The sequence below is a fragment of the Geotrypetes seraphini genome, chromosome 11 (genome assembly GCF_902459505.1).
Source record: "Geotrypetes seraphini chromosome 11, aGeoSer1.1, whole genome shotgun sequence".
NCBI classification, from domain to species: Eukaryota; Metazoa; Chordata; class Amphibia; order Gymnophiona; family Dermophiidae; genus Geotrypetes; species Geotrypetes seraphini.
In genome coordinates, this window is record NC_047094.1 from 114,560,472 (window position 1) to 114,579,898 (window position 19,427).

The window sequence follows — 19,427 nt, forward strand, 5'->3', positions numbered from 1 at the left end:
TAGTGATCAAAATGTGTCCGTTTTGAGAATTTATATCTGCTCTCTTGCTGCTATCAAGTCAATCGGTCATATCTACTTTTAAGATCTGAAATTTAGGCAGCATCTCTCTACACCTGCGACAAATGCCTATAGTGTTGGCGTTGCCCTGGGGAGCTATTTTCTAAAAACGTGCATCCCGATTGGCTGCCTACAATCAGGATGCTCATTTGTAGAATCAGCCTTTTTCTGCATATTTCCTGTTCTCAAAATTCAAGCCTATTTTTGACCAGATTGTTTTACAGTACTGTCAACTCTTATATATGTAATATATCAAATATAATAAAGAACATAAAATAAAAAAAAAAATTAGAGCATAGCCTTAGAATGACATGGTGACAGAATTTGTCACCGTCCCCATGAGAAACCATCCTGTGTCATTCTTTAATGTCTATCTCAGCCTCAGTCCTCCTACACCAGCATTCTTCAATGCAAGACTTGAGGGTCAGTGGCTACTCTGATTCTTCTCTCTCTCCTTAAAGAATGACATGGGGATGGTTTCCTGCAGTTATTTGCGGGGATGGGAACGGTGATGAATTCTATCACCCTGTCATTCTCTACAATTCAGCCATCTTCTGCAAGGATATTATACACCCCCAGTTTTCAACCTAAAAAAACACTGAACAATGTCATTTTAGTTACCTAAACATTGTAAACTACATTGAAGAACCTGATAATGACACAGAAAGATTTTGATGAAGTCAGTGTGGCCCAACAGAGCAGAGCTCCAAGTGTCAAGAATCTGACTCCATCCTCTCCTCCACACCACTCCAGTTTACCTTCCTTCCAAAGAGCTGCTTGATTTCTGCAGTGTAGGGCTCAGAGTCAGTGGCAATGTAAACAGAGTTTGCTTCAGTCTGTTTCACCCACAGCTTTACAGCACGTGTTATCTCCTTCAAGTCTGGCAAACATATATCCATTGTGAGAGAAGCTGCAGAGTGGCGACTATAGCCTGTGCATTGTGGGGAAGCCATGAAATGTGAACCTGCTAATCCATCCTTCAACATATTACAAGCATTTTTCTGATAGAAGGAGAGAAGACAAAACAAGTCATGAATCTTTAATGGAAAAATATTCTGATTCAAGTGGCTATAATTGAAAATAAGTCCCAGCCTTGGGATGCAGGAAATCATGCAGACTAATTATGTGGAATACTTTGCTGGGAATTTAAGATTATACAGTAATATTTTGCAGTTTTGAAAATTGTTGAAAACTTACTTTTTAGTTCAGGCATCTTGCTAAAAAGAAGAATCACATATTGAGAAAGCATCTTGTCTACTCCTGCTATTTTTATAGTGCAATGCGAATGTAATTTTAGAAGAGTTTTTAAATGTTTATTTTAATGTGATTATGTATGTAATTTTGTGAGCCACCTAGATTTTAGGAGGACAAAAAGAGACTATGTACTTACCCTAGAAAGCTCTTTTCCAGTAGACAGGTAAGACATTCTAGACCAGTGGGTAGTGTCCTCATGACCACGTGCCATCTGCGGAAGGAATTCAGTTTGGATTTTTCTCTGTACTTCACTGAGCTCTTTAGCTTCACCTACAGTTAGTACCCAAGTACCACCAATCAACGTGAAGTAGAGACACCCAGACCAATCAAGGTCATAAATAACTGTTCTGCTCAAAGGAGTAACAGGAAAATACCAGCTGCAAACAGCCAGCAAAACCTCAAAGGAGCTCAGAAACTACTTCCTCCTAAAAGAGGAATATAGATAAATTATACTCCCCAGCCTCCAAAAGACTGACAATTATCCAAGGTACAACTTGGATGCATAAAACAAACTGAGATAATAGGCGCAGAAAGGACAGGGTGGGAATCTAGAATGTCTCACCTAACTACTGGAAAAGAGCTTACCAGGGTAAGTACATAAATGCAATAGGCGAGATGTTGTAAACCAGTGGAACATACAAAAGCAGTCCCCAAAAGCTAGGGTGGGTTTACTGTGCCGACTCTCAATCCAAAGGCAAAGTCCAGTCTCGCCACTACATGCACTCGCAAAACAGGGCAAACGGGTGTATAGAAGACCATGTTGCTGCCGTGCAAATCTCCTCCTGCCCAAAAAGAAGCCACACACCTAGAAGAATCCACCTGGATGGAAACAGGAGATTGTTTCCCAGAAAGTATGTAGGCTGACGAAAGGGCCTTACAAATCCATCCAGCTTAGATTTTAGGCCGAAGCAGCGGGAGCGCCCTGCTGGATAGAAGTCAAGCCAAACAAATGGTCAGAAAGATGAACTAATTTGTGGCCACCAAATAAAGTGCATATCCAGGATCCTCAAAATATGACCGAGTATTTGAATCAGTGTGCTGAAAAACAGGCATACATCTTCTTGATCAACATGGAAAGCTAAAACCATCTTTGGCAGGAAGAAAGAAATTGTGCGCAAGGAAATCCCAGTCTCCAAGATGCGGAGGAATGGTTCATTGCAAGAAAAAGTCTGTAGTCTGGAGACACGGCTCACTGACGGGACAGTGATCAGAAAAAAAAATGTGGGGCATCAGGTCCAAGAAAGGAGCATCCTAAAAGGGCTCAAAGAGAGTTTTGGAAAGACTATACAGTACCAGGGTGAGGTCTCAGAAAGGGAACAGTAGATAAATCGATGGTTCAATGCGAAGAGTCTATGTCAGAAATCTGGCGAGACGTCAAAAGATGACCAGGGCATAAAGAAAAGAGAGCCCCAGCCACTTGGACTCCAAAAGACATTGCAGACCAGACCAGCTTGAAGAAAGGCCAGTACCACCAAAAGTGGAACGGAATAAGGCTCTGCGTGGTCTTGCCATGCCATAGCAGAAGCAGATATAGCAGTCGACTGCTTAGACAAGAATGCCAAGGACCACATCAGAAGAGCTCTTGAGGTCTAAAGCAGCATGCTCCTAAAATAATAAAATGTGGAAAGCAGAACAAAAACACTCCTGCAGGCACATGTGCAGAAGGAACAAACTGTAGGTGGAGCTAAGGAGCTCAGAAGACATACAGAGAAAAATCCGAACTGGATTCCTTCTGTGGATGACATGCAGCCAAGGGGACCCAATGGTCTAGAATGTCTCACCTATTGCACTGAAGATCCAAAATAAGCTCTTCCTCATCTCAGGATACACAGCAGCTATGCATATGCTAACGGGATGTCATCCATAAGCAAGATGCAAAATACAGACTGTGCTCAGCTCTAGATCTAGAAATTACAAGATGTTTCTCATGGACCTTTTTTTAAAACCCCAGAAATGATTCCTACCTAACAAGAAACCTCAATTTCTAAGGCAACTGCAGCATGCTCATCTCAGATAAGCCGCTGAAATCAAAGTTTAGCTGGATGGGGAAGAATAAGCTCCAGTCACAATCCCATTACTCCCACATTAAATCTGCATATAACACAGTACTAAGCTCATCATATGTTTCATATGTCCTTCTGCTGCCAGACTGAGAAGTGAAGACCTTGCTCAAATCTCATCATTTAACTGGTTTGAGTCCCTCTGTGGAATGACCCGATATATAAGACTAAGGATTGGATTGGATTGGATCATTTAAAAAGCCTGTAATTGAACCAGAAAATAAAATGTGAAAGGTCAAGAACATACCCAATCCGAGCCAATCCTCAAATGAATTCCTATATAAGGTCGAACCAGCAAAGAACTGATGTAGGCCTCCCCTTCCTGCACCATTTTTTCTGACCACACAATATATTTCTGCAATGGTCGGTGCTCCTCTAGAACTGGAAACTGAGCAGGAGCACCAGGCAGAGCAAGCACTGGATGTCTTGATGGCGGGAATCTTAAATAAAAGAAAACATGTCAATAAAAGAACATCTCAACTAGCTCAGGAAAGAGGCACCAATAAAAAACTGAGAAAAAATAGGAATTTAATTGTAACAGGAATGAGACACAAGGAGTGCCTTAAAGGAAGGGTATCATACAAATTATAATAGCTGCAGTACTCTTAAGAATTACATAGGTCAACAACAACAATAACAATTCTTGGTGCCTTGGGTTTTTGACCTATTCCTGGGGTTGTCTGGGATGCTGATTCAAAAAATTGTACTGGATAGACAACATTATCTTTAGTTTCTTAGATATGGTTATGGGATAATAGATCCAAACATGAACATTGAGCAAAAGAGACTGGCCTCCGAGGAAATATTGGTAGCACGAGATAGAATTATTTTTAGGATTTTTTTTATATACCGCCTATCAAGGTTATCTAAGCAGTTTTATAATCAGGTACTCAAGCATTTTTCCCTATCTGCCCCGGTGGGCTCACAATCTATGTAACGTACCTTGAGCTATGGAGGATTAAGTGACTTGCCCAGGGTCACAAGGAGCAGCACGGGGTATCATACTGCCACCACTCCATATAAAGATAGGCCTGATGAAACAATTTGTTCAAGCATTGAATACATATGCCCTGATTCTATAAAGGGCGCCTAAGTCATGCCTAAAGTTAGGCGTCCAATCTAAGTGGTTTATAAGCCAAATTAATGGTCTTAACAAGCGATAATTGGCACTTAGGTGTCCAAAGGACATAGACGCCACTTTGTAGATGCAGCCACAATTTCATGGATGCCCATGTTTAAAACTCGTGCCTAACTCAATAGGCATGGCATGGGCATGTTTGAGAAATGACTCAATTTGGGCATCCTTCGATTCATTTATATAACATTGAGCGACCTAGGGCGTCCATATCATGCCTATATTGTAGACGAGTGAAAATCAGGTCTACTTTTGAGCTTAGTTTGGGCTTCAAATAGATCTGAGTTCTATGGATGGAACTTAGGCACTCTTTGGATGTTCTTAATGCGATCTGCTAAATAGCTCTCTGGGATTTATTTTTGCTTTATTAAGCTCAAAATACATTTAATAACGCACCACATAAACGGGGCATGCAAAACCTTCTATTTTTGTGGACAAACACAATTCTATTTGCTAATTAGAGGAAAAGATCCATTAACTGAAACACAGCACCCTTTTTTTCTGACTAAACAGTGCTCCAATCAGCTCATTCTTGAAAGCAAAGAAAACACATGACAAAAATATATAGATTACATACATAACTTCATTTGCAAAAGGTTAAAAACAGATATAGACCTTAGCATGGCTTCTACTTTATTGCAAATGGAGGTTTGCAGCTGCACAATGGTGACCTCATTGTGAGATCATTCATAGCATCAGTAAATGAAATTGAATCATGTGCCTGGTCTTCATTTGTTCTTGTTGAGAAAAACTTTCTTGGCAACAAGAAGGCAGACAACTACACACAATTAGTAGAGGATATGCTTTTTCATTTCAACAGGCTTGGCTGTAACATGAGTGTTAAGTTCATTATCTGCACACTTAGATCGCTTTCATAGAGAACCTTGGTGACTTAAGCGAAGGGAAAGGTAAAAGATTTCACCAAGACATAAAAACAATAGAAGCCAGATACCAAGGAAGATGGGATGCACACATGATGGCAGACTACTGTTGGAATCTTATGCGGGATTGTCCTGGTAGATCCCATTCTCGAAAGTCTTACAAAAAGGAACTTCTTGTGTGTCGAATGACTGGAAATTTTATATCATAAACTTGTGCTTTTGGTATGAAATAAGTACATTTTCATGTTGTACACTTTTCTTTTAATTTTTAATATGTTTCCTTCATGCGTAAAATATATTAATTTAAGCACTACATTAAAATATCCTGATTTCTTTTTATGGGCGAGCAGAGTGAAGAGTGGTATATGGCACATGTTCTGTATCTCAAAAACTAGAGCTGATAGGAGAAAACTGGTGCCATTTTTTGGAAACAGCAGGTTAAATATACCCCGAAACAGATTTAACATTTGAGGCACCAAAATGAGTGTTGGCCAGTGTTATTAATAGAATAAGGTTCTTTATACTTATCAAATTAACAAGGCCAGTACTAGAATGTAGGGTAACATCTTCCTCCCCATATATAAACCAATGAAATCTTATGCATTTGTCAAGTTTGCATTGCTCACACTATCATCTCCCAGTTGTGCTCTTCAGCTGTGTTCTTCATACCTTCTCAGCCACTGATCTTTATAATAGGAACTGAAAGAGAGACCTCCAAAGAGCTCTGACCCACTAAAATCAACATCAAAATGGTCCCAAAAAGGACCAAAGGGGTTCCCATCCTGAAAGCCAAGGGAGAGAGAGAGAAAAAAAATACAAAGTAAAAAAGAGCAGAAATAGTCCATTGCCTCCAAAACACAAATAAAAACCAAAAGGATTCCCAATCAATTAATGCTGGAGTTTGACATTTTATGACAGAACACTTGCTATTAATTTTACTCACACTTTTTCATTCGTAACGGAAGGCAAGTTGCATTCAGGTAGAACAGCCATTTTCCTGTCTCCAAAGGGTTTACAATCTAAAACTATGACAATTAAACCAATATGCCAGCTATCAGACACTGTAAGAGTGAATCCTTCAGGGCTCTCTTGTCTGTTCTACCATCAAGAACTATTCCCACAATATAGTGTCATCCTTTCTAACCCAAGGTCCAAACACATAATTTCCAAAACATTCACTCAAGCTATGGTCCTGGGGATCAAAACAAAGATCTCTGTGGCAGAACACACTACTACTCAATGATCAATACTTAAGGTGACCATATGTCCCATTTTGAACGGGACTGTCCTGTTATTACATCGCCTGTTCCGTTGTCTGCACGCACTGCTTCGGGACGATGAAATATCCCATTTTCAGTGGTGAGGGCAATCTAATAACGGGAAAGTCTCATCCCAAACCCTAGAAGAGCTGGGGACACGGCTTTCTTTATCCGCTGCTACCATTAGCGATCCTGCCCCAATCTCTTTCACCTCTCACCTCCGTTCCTGTTCCTGCACTGGCTCTTGGATTTGCCGCGCTGCCTTGCCCTGCCCCTTGGAGCCGCACTCTCCTTTGTAAGTGGCTGGCCCAGAAGCATTCTCTCAGATGTCAGAGCTCACGTTGGAGAGAGGCTTGTGTGTCAGCCACTTGCAGCATTTTGAAGCTGCTTGGGCTGGGCCATCCAGGAATGCTGGGCCATCCGCTGTCCAGGAGTGCTGGGACATGCAGGAGTGCTGGAGCAAGGTCGGAGCAGTTGAAAGAGTCCACAAATAAGAAGAGAGGGGCTGCAAGGTGGAGGATTGGACATAGTGATGCAGGGAGTGCTGTTGGGGAAAAATGCTGTAGGCAGGGAGGGGGGAGAAGGCTGAGATGAGTTTTCATATGGTGGTGGAGAGGGAACAGAGGGGCTGCAGGGTGGGGGGGGGATATTGGACATAGTGATGCGGGGAGTGCTGTTGGGGGAAAATGCTGGAGGCAGGGAGGGGGAGAAGGCTGAGATGAGTTTTCATATGGTGGTGGGGAGGGAACAGAGGGGATACAGGGTGGGGGGGAAACTGAACATAGTGATGCTAGGGACAAAGGAGCAGTTCAACAAGGGGGACAAATGCTAGAAGGCGGGGAGGGGGCACAAACTCGGGACATAGGAAGGAGGGAGGGAATAGAAAGGGACAATTGTTTGGCCTGAGTGAAGAAAGAAAGAAAGGAATATTGGATGCACAGTCAGAAGGAAGTGCAAACAGAGACTCATGAAATCACCAGACAACAAAGGTAAGAAAAATGATTTTATTTTCAATTTAGTGATCAAAATGTGTCATTTTTGAGAATTTATATCTGCTGTCTATATTTTGCACTATATTTGTTTATTTTTCTATAGTTGTTACTGAGGTGACATTGCATATTTTAAAATCATCTGCCTTGACCTCTTTGAAAAATAAAACAAATATAAATGATAATTAACATTTTCTCTACATACAGTGTGCTTTGTGTTTTTAATTTTATTTTATGGCTACCATTATGAATTAATAAGATATTGTGTGTACATGAAAAATGAATGTAAGAAATTGGGGGCAGGATTAGGGCGAGGTTAGGACGGGTCTGAAAATTAGTAAATGTCCCCTTTTGAGGAAAAAAAAAAAATGGTCACATTACCAATACTACAAGCAAATTGGCTAACTACTAGTTTATGCTTGACTTAATATCTTAATCAGGGACCAACTGATGGCTCAGGCTAACACCAATTGAGTGAATCCAGCACCGAGCATTATATGACTAACCCAGCTTGAAATTAAAGGAAACAAAGATGTTTGCTACAACTTAGTTCATAGATAAGTAAATTTATTATAACAGTATTGTACCTAACATAATACCAAAGAAAGTGAATTTTGGGTATTTAATTAAAAGAAGATAGGGGAGGTTTTTATGACTAGTGATAGCTCTAATATTGGAAATAGGGTTAGACGACTTCTTTATTGCCCTTTCTCTTAGAGCACTTGAAGTCTTTTCCTCCCCTGATTAAGATATTAAATCAAACATAAACTAGTAGTTAGTCAATTTGCTTGTAGAACACACTACTATTATAATTCCAGGGCTGCTAGAAAGCACAGTTACTTACCGTAACAGGTGTTATCCAGGGACAGCAGGCATATATTCTCACATGTGGGTGACATCATCTACGGAGCCCCGACGCGGACAGCTTTTCAAGCAAACGTGATTGAAGATTCAAGTTGGCTGAGCTGCACCACGCATGTGTGCCTTCCTGCTCCACTAGAGGGCGCATCCCCTCCTCGTGGTCTCCAGTTCCTATAACCAGCAAAGAAGCCAACCTCAGGAAGGAGGGCGGGTTGTGAGAATATATGCCTGCTGTCCCTGGATAACACCTGTTACGGTAAGTAACTGTGCTTTATCCCAGGACAAGCAGGCATGATATTCTCACATGTGGGTGACCTCCAAGCCAATGAAAAGGGGATGGAGGGAAGTTGGCAATTTAAGAAAACAGATTACGTAAAACCGACTGGCCAAACCGGCCGTTGCTCCTGGACAGAGTATCCAGGCAGTAGTGGGAGGTGAAAGTGTGAACTGAAGACCACGTGGCAGCCTTGCAAATGTCCTCAATAGGCGTTGACCTAAGGAAAGCAACAGAGGCCGCCATCGCTCGGACCTTATGCCCCGTAACTTGATCATGTAGCGCGAGACCAGCCTGAGCGTAGCAAAAGGAAATACAAGCAGCTAACCAGTTGGACAAGGTGCGCTTGGAAACTGGGTGTCCCAACCGATTAGGGTCAAAGGACAAAAACAATTGAGGAACTGTCCGATGAGACTGAGTGCGTTGAAGATAAAAAGCCAACGCTCTCTTACAGTCAAGTGTGTGAAGCGCCACTTCGCCAGGATGAGAGTGGGGCTTGGGAAAAACACAGGCAGAAAATGGACTGATTGAGATGAAAATCAGACACCACCTTAGGCAAGAACTTAGGATGAGTGTGGAGAACCACCTTTTCATGATGGAATACAGAAAAGGTGGGTCCGCCACCAACGCCTGCAGCTCACTAACTCTCCGAGCAGAAGTGAGTGCTAGGAGGAAGATCACCTTCCAAGTGAGAAATTTGAGATGACATTTATCCAGAGGCTCAAACGGAGGTTTCATAAGTTGAGCCAGAACTACATTAAGATCCCAAACCACAGGAGGGGGTTTGAGGGGAGGATGGACATTCAAGAGACCCCTCATGAAACGAGAAACCAGAGGATGAAGTGAAAGAGACTTTCCGTCAAGGTGCTGATGGAGGCAGCAATCGCACTAAGATGCACCTGAATGGAATTGGTCTTCAGGCCAGAATGAGACAAATAAAGCAAATATTCCAGAACCGAAGACACAGGAACTGACACAGGAACCAGATGAGAGGAACACCAGGACGAGAATCTCGTCCATTTCTGAGAATAGCAGAGTCTAGTCGAGACTTTAAGAGAAGCCTCCAACACCTCCCTGACAGATTGAGACAAAGAAAGAGAAGTCAGGGGGAAAGGAACCAAGCAGTCAGATGTAGAGACTGAAGATTGGGATGCAAAAGCGAACCCCGACTCTGAGACAGCAGAGAGGGAAAAACAGGTAGAAGCAGAGGCTCCCTGATGCTGAGTTGAAGCAGCAGGGAGAACCACAGCTGACGAGGCCACCGAGGAGCAACCAGGATCAGAGAGGCCCGTACAGATCTGAGATGTACTAGCGTCCGCAGGATTAAAGGAAAAGGCGGGAACGCGTAGAGGAACTTCCCCTCCCAATCGAGGAGGAAGGCGTCGGCCTCGAGACGATCCGGGGAGTACATCCGGGAACAGAAGAGAGGCAGTTTGTGATTGACGGGGAAGGCGAACAGATCTATCCGAGGGGTCCCCCACTGCTCGAACACTTGTTTCAAGACCTGAGAGTGCAGCGACCACTTGTGCGGCTGAGCTTGTCCGCCAGACAGTTCCGCTCTCCTTGAATGTAAACCGCTCAAAGGAAGATGTTTTGGGAAATCGCCCACTCCCAGAGACAAAGAGCCTCCTGACACAGGGACCAGGACCCCGTCCCCCCTTGCTTGTTGACGTAGTACATCACCACCTAATTGTCCGTACGGACCAGAACCACCCGGTCGTGAAGCATGTGCCGGAAGGCCACAGCGGCCAGATAAATTGCTCGAAGTTCCAACACGTTGATGTGACAGCGACGGTCCTCCGCTGACCACATCCCTTGCATGCGCAGCCCGTCCTGATGAGCCCCCCAAGCGTACTCCGAAGAGTCCATGGTCAGGACCTTGTGGTGCGGAGGGGCGAGAAAGAGCAAACCCCTGGAAAGATTGGAAGAGTTGGCCCACCAACGGAGTAATCGTCTCAAAGAAGGAGTCACCGTCACGGGGCCGGATATCGGGTCCTGGTCCTGATGCCGCTGAGAGGCCAACATCCATTGAGGAATCCGCAGATGCAGACGAGCGAACGGTGTGACATGGACCGTAGAAGCCATATGACCGAGCAGAGTCATCATGCGTTTCGCTGAGACCGAGGCCTGCAGCGAAACCTGCCGACTCAGACCGACCAGCGCCTCTAATCGAGGAGGAGGAAGGAAGGAACGAAGGCGAACCGTGTCCAGCATGGCCCCGATGAACTGCAAGGACTGAGAGGGGCACAGCTGGGATTTTGGAAAGTTTATCTCGAACCCCAACCCCTGAAGGAAGATAATAGTCTGTCGGGTCGCTGAGATAACCCCCTCCCTGGACAGCGCTTTGATCAACCAGTCGTCCAGGTAGGGAAAAACCTGAAGACCCCGGGACCGCAAGGCCGCTGCGACTACCACGAGACACTTCGTGAAGACGCGAGGGGACGAGGCCAGACCAAAGGGGAGGACCCGATACTGTAGATGGTACTCTCCCACCTGGAAGCGCAGAAACCGGCGATACGCAGGGTGCACCAGAACATGCGTGTAGGCCTCCTTCAGATCGAGGGAGCAGAGCCAATCCCCTTCGTCCAGCAAGGGATAAAGAATCGGAAGGGAAAGCATCCAAAACTTTTCCCGCACCAGGAATTTGTTGAGGCGTCTCAAGTCCAGAATCGGGTGCAGGTCCCCCGTCTTCTTCAGTACCAAGAAGTAACGGGAGTAAAACCCCTGCCCCCGTTGACCAGGGGGGACCACTTCCACCGCCCGCAGGCGAAGAAGGTCTCGGGCCTCCGAGAGAAGGAGGGACAACTGCGCCCGATTGAGAGGACACGCGCTCGGAGGGCTGTCGGGAGGAAGCTCCCGAAAGTTGAGCGAGTAACCTGATGAAATCACGCCCAGGACCCATGCGTCCAACGTGATGGCCGCCCAACGCAGGTAAAAGGCTCTGAGACGGTCCCCGATGGGAAGAAGGCCTGGCAATGGTGCGGAGGGGGCCCGCCCCCATCCGCTCATCCCGTCAAAAAGACGGGGACGGCTTGGCGGCAGCAGCTGGTTGGGACTTGGGCAGAGCCCTAGGGTGCGCCTGCTGACGCCGAGGCGGAGGTCGGGAAAAAGCCAGCATAGACTTTTGAGGATAGCGGCGCGGAGGAGCCCGGAATGGCCTCGAAGTGGACGGCTTCAGCCGGACCAGTGCTGCAAATGACTTCTCGTGTTCCGAAAGGCGTTTCGTAGCCGACTCAATGGTGTCATCGAACAACTCCTTACCGACACAGGGGAGGTTCGCCAATCGATCTTGCAGGTTCGGGTCCATGTCGACCAGGCGCAGCCAGGCTAGCTGTCGCATGGCCAAGGCAAAGGCGGAGACTCTGGAGGACAGCTCGAAGCCATCATAAGCCGCATGGAAGAGATGGAGCCGCAGGTTAGAAAAATCTTCCAGGAGCAGGGCAAACGCCCCACGGCGGGAGGCCGGCAAGTCCGCCTGATAAGCCGCCAACAGCCCAATCAGGTGTTTCAGATAAGATGTAAAGGTAAACGTATAATTAAGGACCCTAGATGCCATCATAGAATTTTGATAAAGTCTGCGGCCGAACTTATCAAGGGTCCGCCCCTCACGCCCTGGAGGAACCGCCGCTGAGACCCGGGAAGGGTGAGATTTTTTCAAGGAAGATTCCACCAGCAATGACTGGTGGGACAACTGCGGGTGCTCAAACCCAGGACAAGGAACCGTTCGATACTTCGACTCCATCTTAGAGGGGACAGCCGTCACCATATAGGGAGTCTCGAGGTTCCTAATAAAGGTCTGCCGGAGCACAGGGTTCAACGGCAGCCTGAGGGAGACGGCATATCCAGCTCCATCAGATACTCTTTGGAATAACGAGAATCCGATTGGAGGTCGAGGTCAAGCACCCGGCCCATGTCCTGGAACGAACTTGGTAAATGACGGCCGAGACGAACTCCGAGCCTCGAGCGGCAACCCCGAACGAGACCGCCTCGGAGCAGAGAAGGAAGGGGAAGCCTCCCTAGAATAATGAGGCTCCTGGTCTGTAACCCGCTCAGACCCACCAGATGCACACAAGGAGCGCTCCGGGGTCGAGGGCCTCCGTCGCCTCGAGGAGCCCCTCGGAGACGACCCCGGGGTACGCGGCACCGATCGATGACGGGTCGGAGACCGGTCCCCGAACTCCCTCGGCGAAAGCCTTGAACCTCGGACCGGAGCCCCGGACCGAGGGGGAGTAAGTAATAGCCGGGGGTTAGTCAGAGACAACTCTGAAACTTTCAGCGGTCCTCCAGCACGCGAAGTCGGGGAGCGACCTCGCTTCGGAGGAGAACTACGGGCCTTCTTAGACCTGCCCGAGGTCTCGGTGTGCCTCGAGCGGCGTTTCGCCCCGCAGAACCCCGTCGGGGAAGACCGCCTCGAGGCCCGGGGTGAAGAGTCCGAGGACGAAGAAAGACGCCGAGACCGGCGCACCTTGTCCCCAGGCGCCTCGACGCGAGGCTCAGGCTGGTCCGGCGCACGCGAGGTCGAGGTCGGCTGCAGATGGGCCAGCGCAGCGGATAGCTCCGACAAGATCATCGCCCGGAGCATGTCCTGAAAAACCGGCACGGACAGCATTGATGGCATGTCCGAGGCCGCGGTGCACTCCACCGAGGGCGACCTTGATTTAGAGTATTCCCGTGTGATGGAGGCACGTGAGGACTTGGAAGACTTCGCCGGGGCCACAGGCAGGGAACTCCCACCATGCCCGGCCGGTGTTCCCGAGGCTGCTTCTTGACTGGCGCAGAACCTGCAGAAGGAAGAGGGGACTTACCCAGAGCCGAGGACTTCTGCGAGGCCGAGGTCTTCGGGGGTCGAGTCTCGAGGCAGGGCCGAGGTAACCGAGGCTGAAGCCGACCTCGAGGCTGAGGTCGAGGGCTGGTCGGCGGCAAACAGATTCGCCATGCAGGCTTTCCGTCGACGGAGGGCCCTGTGTTGAAAAGTAGCACACCGGGGGCAGGAATCAGTGGGATGATCGGCCCCCAAGCAACGAATGCACCAACGATGCGGGTCAGTCAATGAAAGAAGACGCTTGCACCGGGTGCACTTCTTAAATCCGGTCAAAGGCCGGGACGTATAGTAACAAACAGGCCGTGGCCAATCGAGGCAGCGCGGCCACGACAACCCGGGAGCCCCCGGGCGGTCAAAAACTCTCAATCAGCAGGAGAAGAAAAAGAAAATAATAAACAACTCGCGCACAGCGACTCTCCACTCGAAAAACAAGAAAGCCGCGGTGCTAGAAGGCACTTTGGGCAGAGACAAAAAGTACAGGACTTCGTGGCTTCGCGGAAGAAAACGAACTGGAGACCACGAGGAGGGGATGCGCCCTCTAGTGGAGCAGGAAGGCACACATGTGTGGTGCAGCTCAGCAAACTTGAATCTTCAATCAAGTTTGCTTGAAAAGCTGTCCGCGTCGGGGCTCCGTAGATGACGTCACCCACATGTGAGAATATCATGCCTGCTTGTCCTGGGATAATACAAGTCAGTAGCTATAAGGAATCTCAGAAAAATTTCTAATATACTTACCGATAATTCTTTTCATTCCCATCCATGTGTAAACAAAAATCCATGGTAATGATCACATTTGCATTTCCTACTTTTAAATACTGAAGTATTGCTGTTTATTTTTTAAATAAAATTATTTCCTACTTAAACAATAATAAACTAAGCCAAATGTACCTAGATTTATTAAATACCTGTGTCAGTCAATATTCAGCCCACAGTGGTCATTTCTTTTAAACACAGTCTGTTGCAGGCAGATTTAGCCTTGAATATTCAATATCGGACCATTTCTGGGCATCAGCATTTAATATCTGGGGCTAAATGAATGGAAAACAGCCAGTGGGGGTTATGTGGGTCCTGGTCAATATTCAGCACCACAACCCCAAGTCTTCCCCTTTTGCTGGTATTTAGGGCTGACCAACGGCCACCGGCCTGCCCTACAACCTCTGGCCATCCACACCCACCCCTTCAGGCCTTCTTATAATTACCTAGTTGTCTAGCGGGGTCCTATGCAAGTACTACTAAGCTGCCACTAGAGTTTGTGGTAGCCATTTTAGATTGGCTGTCCTGATAGGGGGAGAGAGTGTGGTGCAGTGGTTAAAGCTACAGCCTCAGCACCTGGGGTTGTAGGTTCAAACCCACACTGCTCCTTCTGACCCTGGGCAAGTCACCTAATCCCCCCATTGCCCCAGGTACATTAGACAGATTGTGAGCCCACTGGGACAGACAGGGAAAAATGCTCAAGTACCTGAATAAATTCATGTAAACCATTCTGAGCTCTCCTGGGACAACAGTATAGAAAAATAAATAAACCCCACGGGGAGGGGGCAACTTGCAAATGAGTGCTTCATCCAAGATGCTAACTGGGCACCAGCCAATATTCAGATCAGTGCTTTGCAGATAAAGTTAGGACAGCCTTTAATCTGACTTAACTTTAGTCGCTTGCCTAACTATGGTAGTCTTAATATGACCAACGACCAGTTAGGTCCTAGCTCCTCCATGCTCCTTCCAGGGACTACCCCAGCACTAACTGGACAGTGCAGCGGCAATCTGATATTCAGTGGCATTGTGCAGTTAAATGCTGCTGAATATTGTCACTTGGGTGGTCAGAATCAATTTAACCTGATTTAAATCACTTTGAATACTGGGACCCTGTTTATTAACAGGGAAAGATTTTCCTATCTACCTGATGAATTTTGTAAAAGTCCTTCTGGAAGAAATCTACATCTAGGTGGTGGAGGAGACGGATCTGATGGAATGCCATATGACTGGAGCAGATAAAATGGGTTCAAGATCAGAGTCTGTGTCTCTCTGAGAAAGATAAGAATCAACACCTGCAACTCCAGATTCGCTATATGAAGAAGGATGCTTCCTTCTCTGAGACGTTCAATGACTGAGAACATCGAGAAAGGCTCCTTTGATGATGTTGGTACCGGTCAGATGAAGAGGAAGATTTAAGTACATCAATGAGAATGTTTAGATCTTAATCTGTGTTGACAGGAATGGGAATTGGTATTGTACAATGCATGCTTAGATTTCAAGGAGCGAGCATTGGTACCATGTGAGCTCAATGTCTTTCGATGCTTCAGTGGAGGACTGGAGCTGGTACCTTTGGGCCTCGATGTGCCATACTCACACTGGGCCAGTACTAGTCAATGTAAGCTCAGGTGCTGTATGCCGCTTAAATAGGTCACCGAGCTCCCTCTGAAAAAACTTCATTTGGTCCTGGAAGGACTGCAACAGTATCATTAGTTCAACAGCTAGTACCATTGGTGCTGCAGTGTCCTCGATGAGGAAGAATGCCCTAAAGGAGACACAGCCTGCACAGATTTACGATAGCATCTGCATTTGGCATGCATTGAGGGACTCAGTGCTGATGAAGCCTGCAATGCTTGTGGAGTAGAGGACGGCTTCTTAGCTAGTTTACCCGGAACAATGTCTGATGTCGGTACCATCAGAACCGATGGCATCAATTTGTCGCCAGAGGCCAATGCAGATCCGAATAACTTTTCCTGCTTAACTCGCAGAGCCTTAAGAGAGCGTTTTTGCAATGTAGAACAGCTAATGCAAGTTTCCACATGATGCTCTGGGCTCAGACACTGAATGCACCAGCTGTGCGGGCTGTTGGCAACGAGTGCACTTTTTAAAATCGGGAGAAGGCCTCATCATGTGAGGGAAAATCTCGTTGCTGAGGGAAAATGTGAGGGAAAATCTTGGTTGCAGCCCAAGAAAAAAAAGGCAGAAAATACCAAGTAAAGAGGGCCCGAAGTCCTGACTGAGGAAAATAAAGAAAAATAATATTTAGAAAAATTTTTTTTTAAAGAAGAACCAAAGGAAGACTAGCACTACTAATAGAAAAATAAAGAAAACCAAACTGAAAAGCAAAAAGATGGGAAGGCAACACAAATTTGGACAGAGTCCAAAACACAACTTCGCTCTGCGGAGAATGAAAAACTGAGGAACAACGAGCCGACATTGGGCGGGAAGGCATTCTTTAAGGAGAGAGGGAAGAATCAGAGTATGAATGGGCACAACCACTGACCCTCAAGCCTTGCATTGAAGAATGCTGGTGTAGAAGGACTGAGGTTGAGATAGGCACTAAAGAATGACATGGGTGGTTTCCCACAGTTATCTGCGGGGTTGGGGATAGTGATGAATTCTGCACTGTCATTCTCTAACTCAAACTACCCAGACAGACATCAAGACACACATCAAAAGACACAATGATTGAAAACAAACATAGTTCCCACCCAAGTCAAAACCCAAATCTAGACCAGCTGATATTAACAATGGATAATCCAAAGATCCCAGCCATAATTGTAGGAAACAGAAAGACAAAACCCATAATGCACTACCAATGCAAAAATAGGGAATAAAAGAACCTAAAACAAATAATATACACTGCAGAAACACCACTAGGAGATGATTATGTGCCAATAGAGTGCATGTTCGTAAATGCACGTTCAGTCTGCAAGAAGACCTTATAAATGACCTGAAAACAAAAAGCCAAGCAGGGATAATATAGTAGAAAAGTGGATACAGGATGATGACACCCCAGTGCTAACAGATCTTTGCCCACCTGGGTACAAAATATTCCACTCGCCAAGAAAAAAGAGACGATGTGGGAGCCTCCTTCTAATATATAAGCCATCCCTTACTCTAAAAAAACAAGATAGCTGTAACAAGGTTTAGAATACATGGTCTGCAACCTGAAAAACCAGGAAGGGGGAAAGACATAAACCTGGTAAGTGGAATGTAGTAGAAGATAAAATCATTTACCTGATCTCAAACTATACCACTAACTAACCCAATCTGGTAGTTATAGGGGACCTAAATCTACACCTAGAAATACATGATGATCCAAAAGTATGAAACTTACAAAGCTTAATGGAACAACTAGAACTCCCCACCTCCCCACAGGTCCCTACACACAAAGGCTGGCATTGTGTGGACTTCATCTCACACTCAGCAAATAGACCAGATCACAATTTGTGAACTGGTAAGACCTCATAGTGTGGGGGCCAGTTATATGATCAGATCTTCATCTCCTGAACTTTTTCCTAAAAATACCCAAAACAACGATGCAAAAACAAAATAAGACTCATTCCAAAATGTGTTAAAATACCCACAGAAGAATTCTGGATGGAAATAAATGAAAAACTTAAACCAACGAACAGAGACTCGGGTTCCAAAAAATTTGATCACATCACCCCTTTGTTAAAGAAAGCTCATTGGTTGCCTATCCCACACCGGATTACCTATACAATTTCTCTTCTAACCTTTAAAACTTTACAGACTAATGCTCCTATATTTATAAATAGACTATTGATTCCATATGACCCCCCCCCCAGAACCTTAAGATCAGCCTCACAACACTCTTAATGTCCCGTCCTTAAAAATAATTGGCACCCGTTGTACTCTTATTTTCTCAGTTACTGCCCCTTCAATTTGGAATTATCTTCCCTTACACCTCAGAGCTAAACAAAACTTATCATATATATACTGTATATTCGCTTTACTATCACTTAACCTGTCACATCTTCCCTACTGTACCTCCTTTTTATTAATAAATTGTTGTTCCTCCCTTTTTTTCCTATTGTTTTCATATCACAACCTCAACCAAGTATGTCAGTCATGGATGGTCTATGTTTACTATTTATTGTTTGTTCCCCATTTATATTTAAATTTTTAATGTACAACGCTTTGTATTCCAGGAGAAGCGTTTTATCAAATTTTAATAAACTACGAGACATACAGCTTGTCAAAATCTAGCAAATACTGTTCTAGATAGGACTGTGCCAATAAAAACAAGAAAATTAAAACAGTAAAAGTAATCCATGGTTCACAGAACAGTTAAAGGTCATGTGAAGTAAGAAGGGCAGAAAGAATATGGCGAAAAGAACAAAGTCCAGAATTCTATATTAACTGGAAAAAAAAATAAAACAATACAAACTAGCAGTAATGGAAGCAAAAAAGTCATACTGCGATAACCTGATTACACAATCTAAAAATTGCTCCAAATGTCTCTTGTGACAGGGACCCTGCCGACCCTGAGCTTGAACTTCAGGAATATGAGCCTTGTCCTACTAGCCGCTTAGAAAGGAAAGCTTTAGAACCCCTGAGAGAAAGACAGAACCTAATTAGAAGTCCCAGTTGTAAAACTGCCACTTTAAAGTCTGCAAAAGCTGAGTCCCAGTTTAAGAGTGCAGGTCCCTTTAAATCTTCTCCTGTCCCAACCAGAGGGAGGGGGTGGGCCCTGGAGCATGGCACTTTAGTGAACAGCTTGACTTACCAAAGAGAGACCTTAAACTTTAAAAAGGGAAGATCCAATAGCATGAGAGCCATGGTGAAACAACGGCTCAAGAAAAAGATGGCAAAGTTAAAACGGTAGATCAAGCATGGTCCCTACTGAAAAATACTATCACGGAAACACAAAATCTCTACATTCCGTAGATTTCCAAAGAAAAGAAAACTAAAGGCAAAGGAAAACCGGCATGGCTTACTAGAGAGGTGAAAGAAGCCATAAAAGAAACTCACGAAAAACAGAAATGAACGAAAACAACCGAAGCTTGGAACAAACACAAAGATGATCAGAAGAAATGTCACAAGGCAGTGAGGGATGCC

General features: G+C 45.5%; 1 protein-coding gene across 3 annotated transcripts in view; it reads right to left on the minus strand.

Annotated features, from left to right (window-relative positions):
* POFUT1 (protein O-fucosyltransferase 1) overlaps window positions 1-19,427 on the minus strand; it is a 92,027-nt gene that overhangs the window by 22,809 nt on the left and 49,791 nt on the right. For all 3 annotated transcript variants that reach the window (XM_033962793.1, XM_033962795.1, XM_033962794.1), the window contains exons 4-6: window positions 6,057-6,169; window positions 3,619-3,811; window positions 816-1,058 (exon numbers count right to left, since the gene is read on the minus strand). In XM_033962793.1, coding sequence (XP_033818684.1) covers window positions 816-1,058; window positions 3,619-3,811; window positions 6,057-6,169 — 549 coding nt within the window. The remainder of the gene's footprint in view (window positions 1-815; window positions 1,059-3,618; window positions 3,812-6,056; window positions 6,170-19,427) is intronic.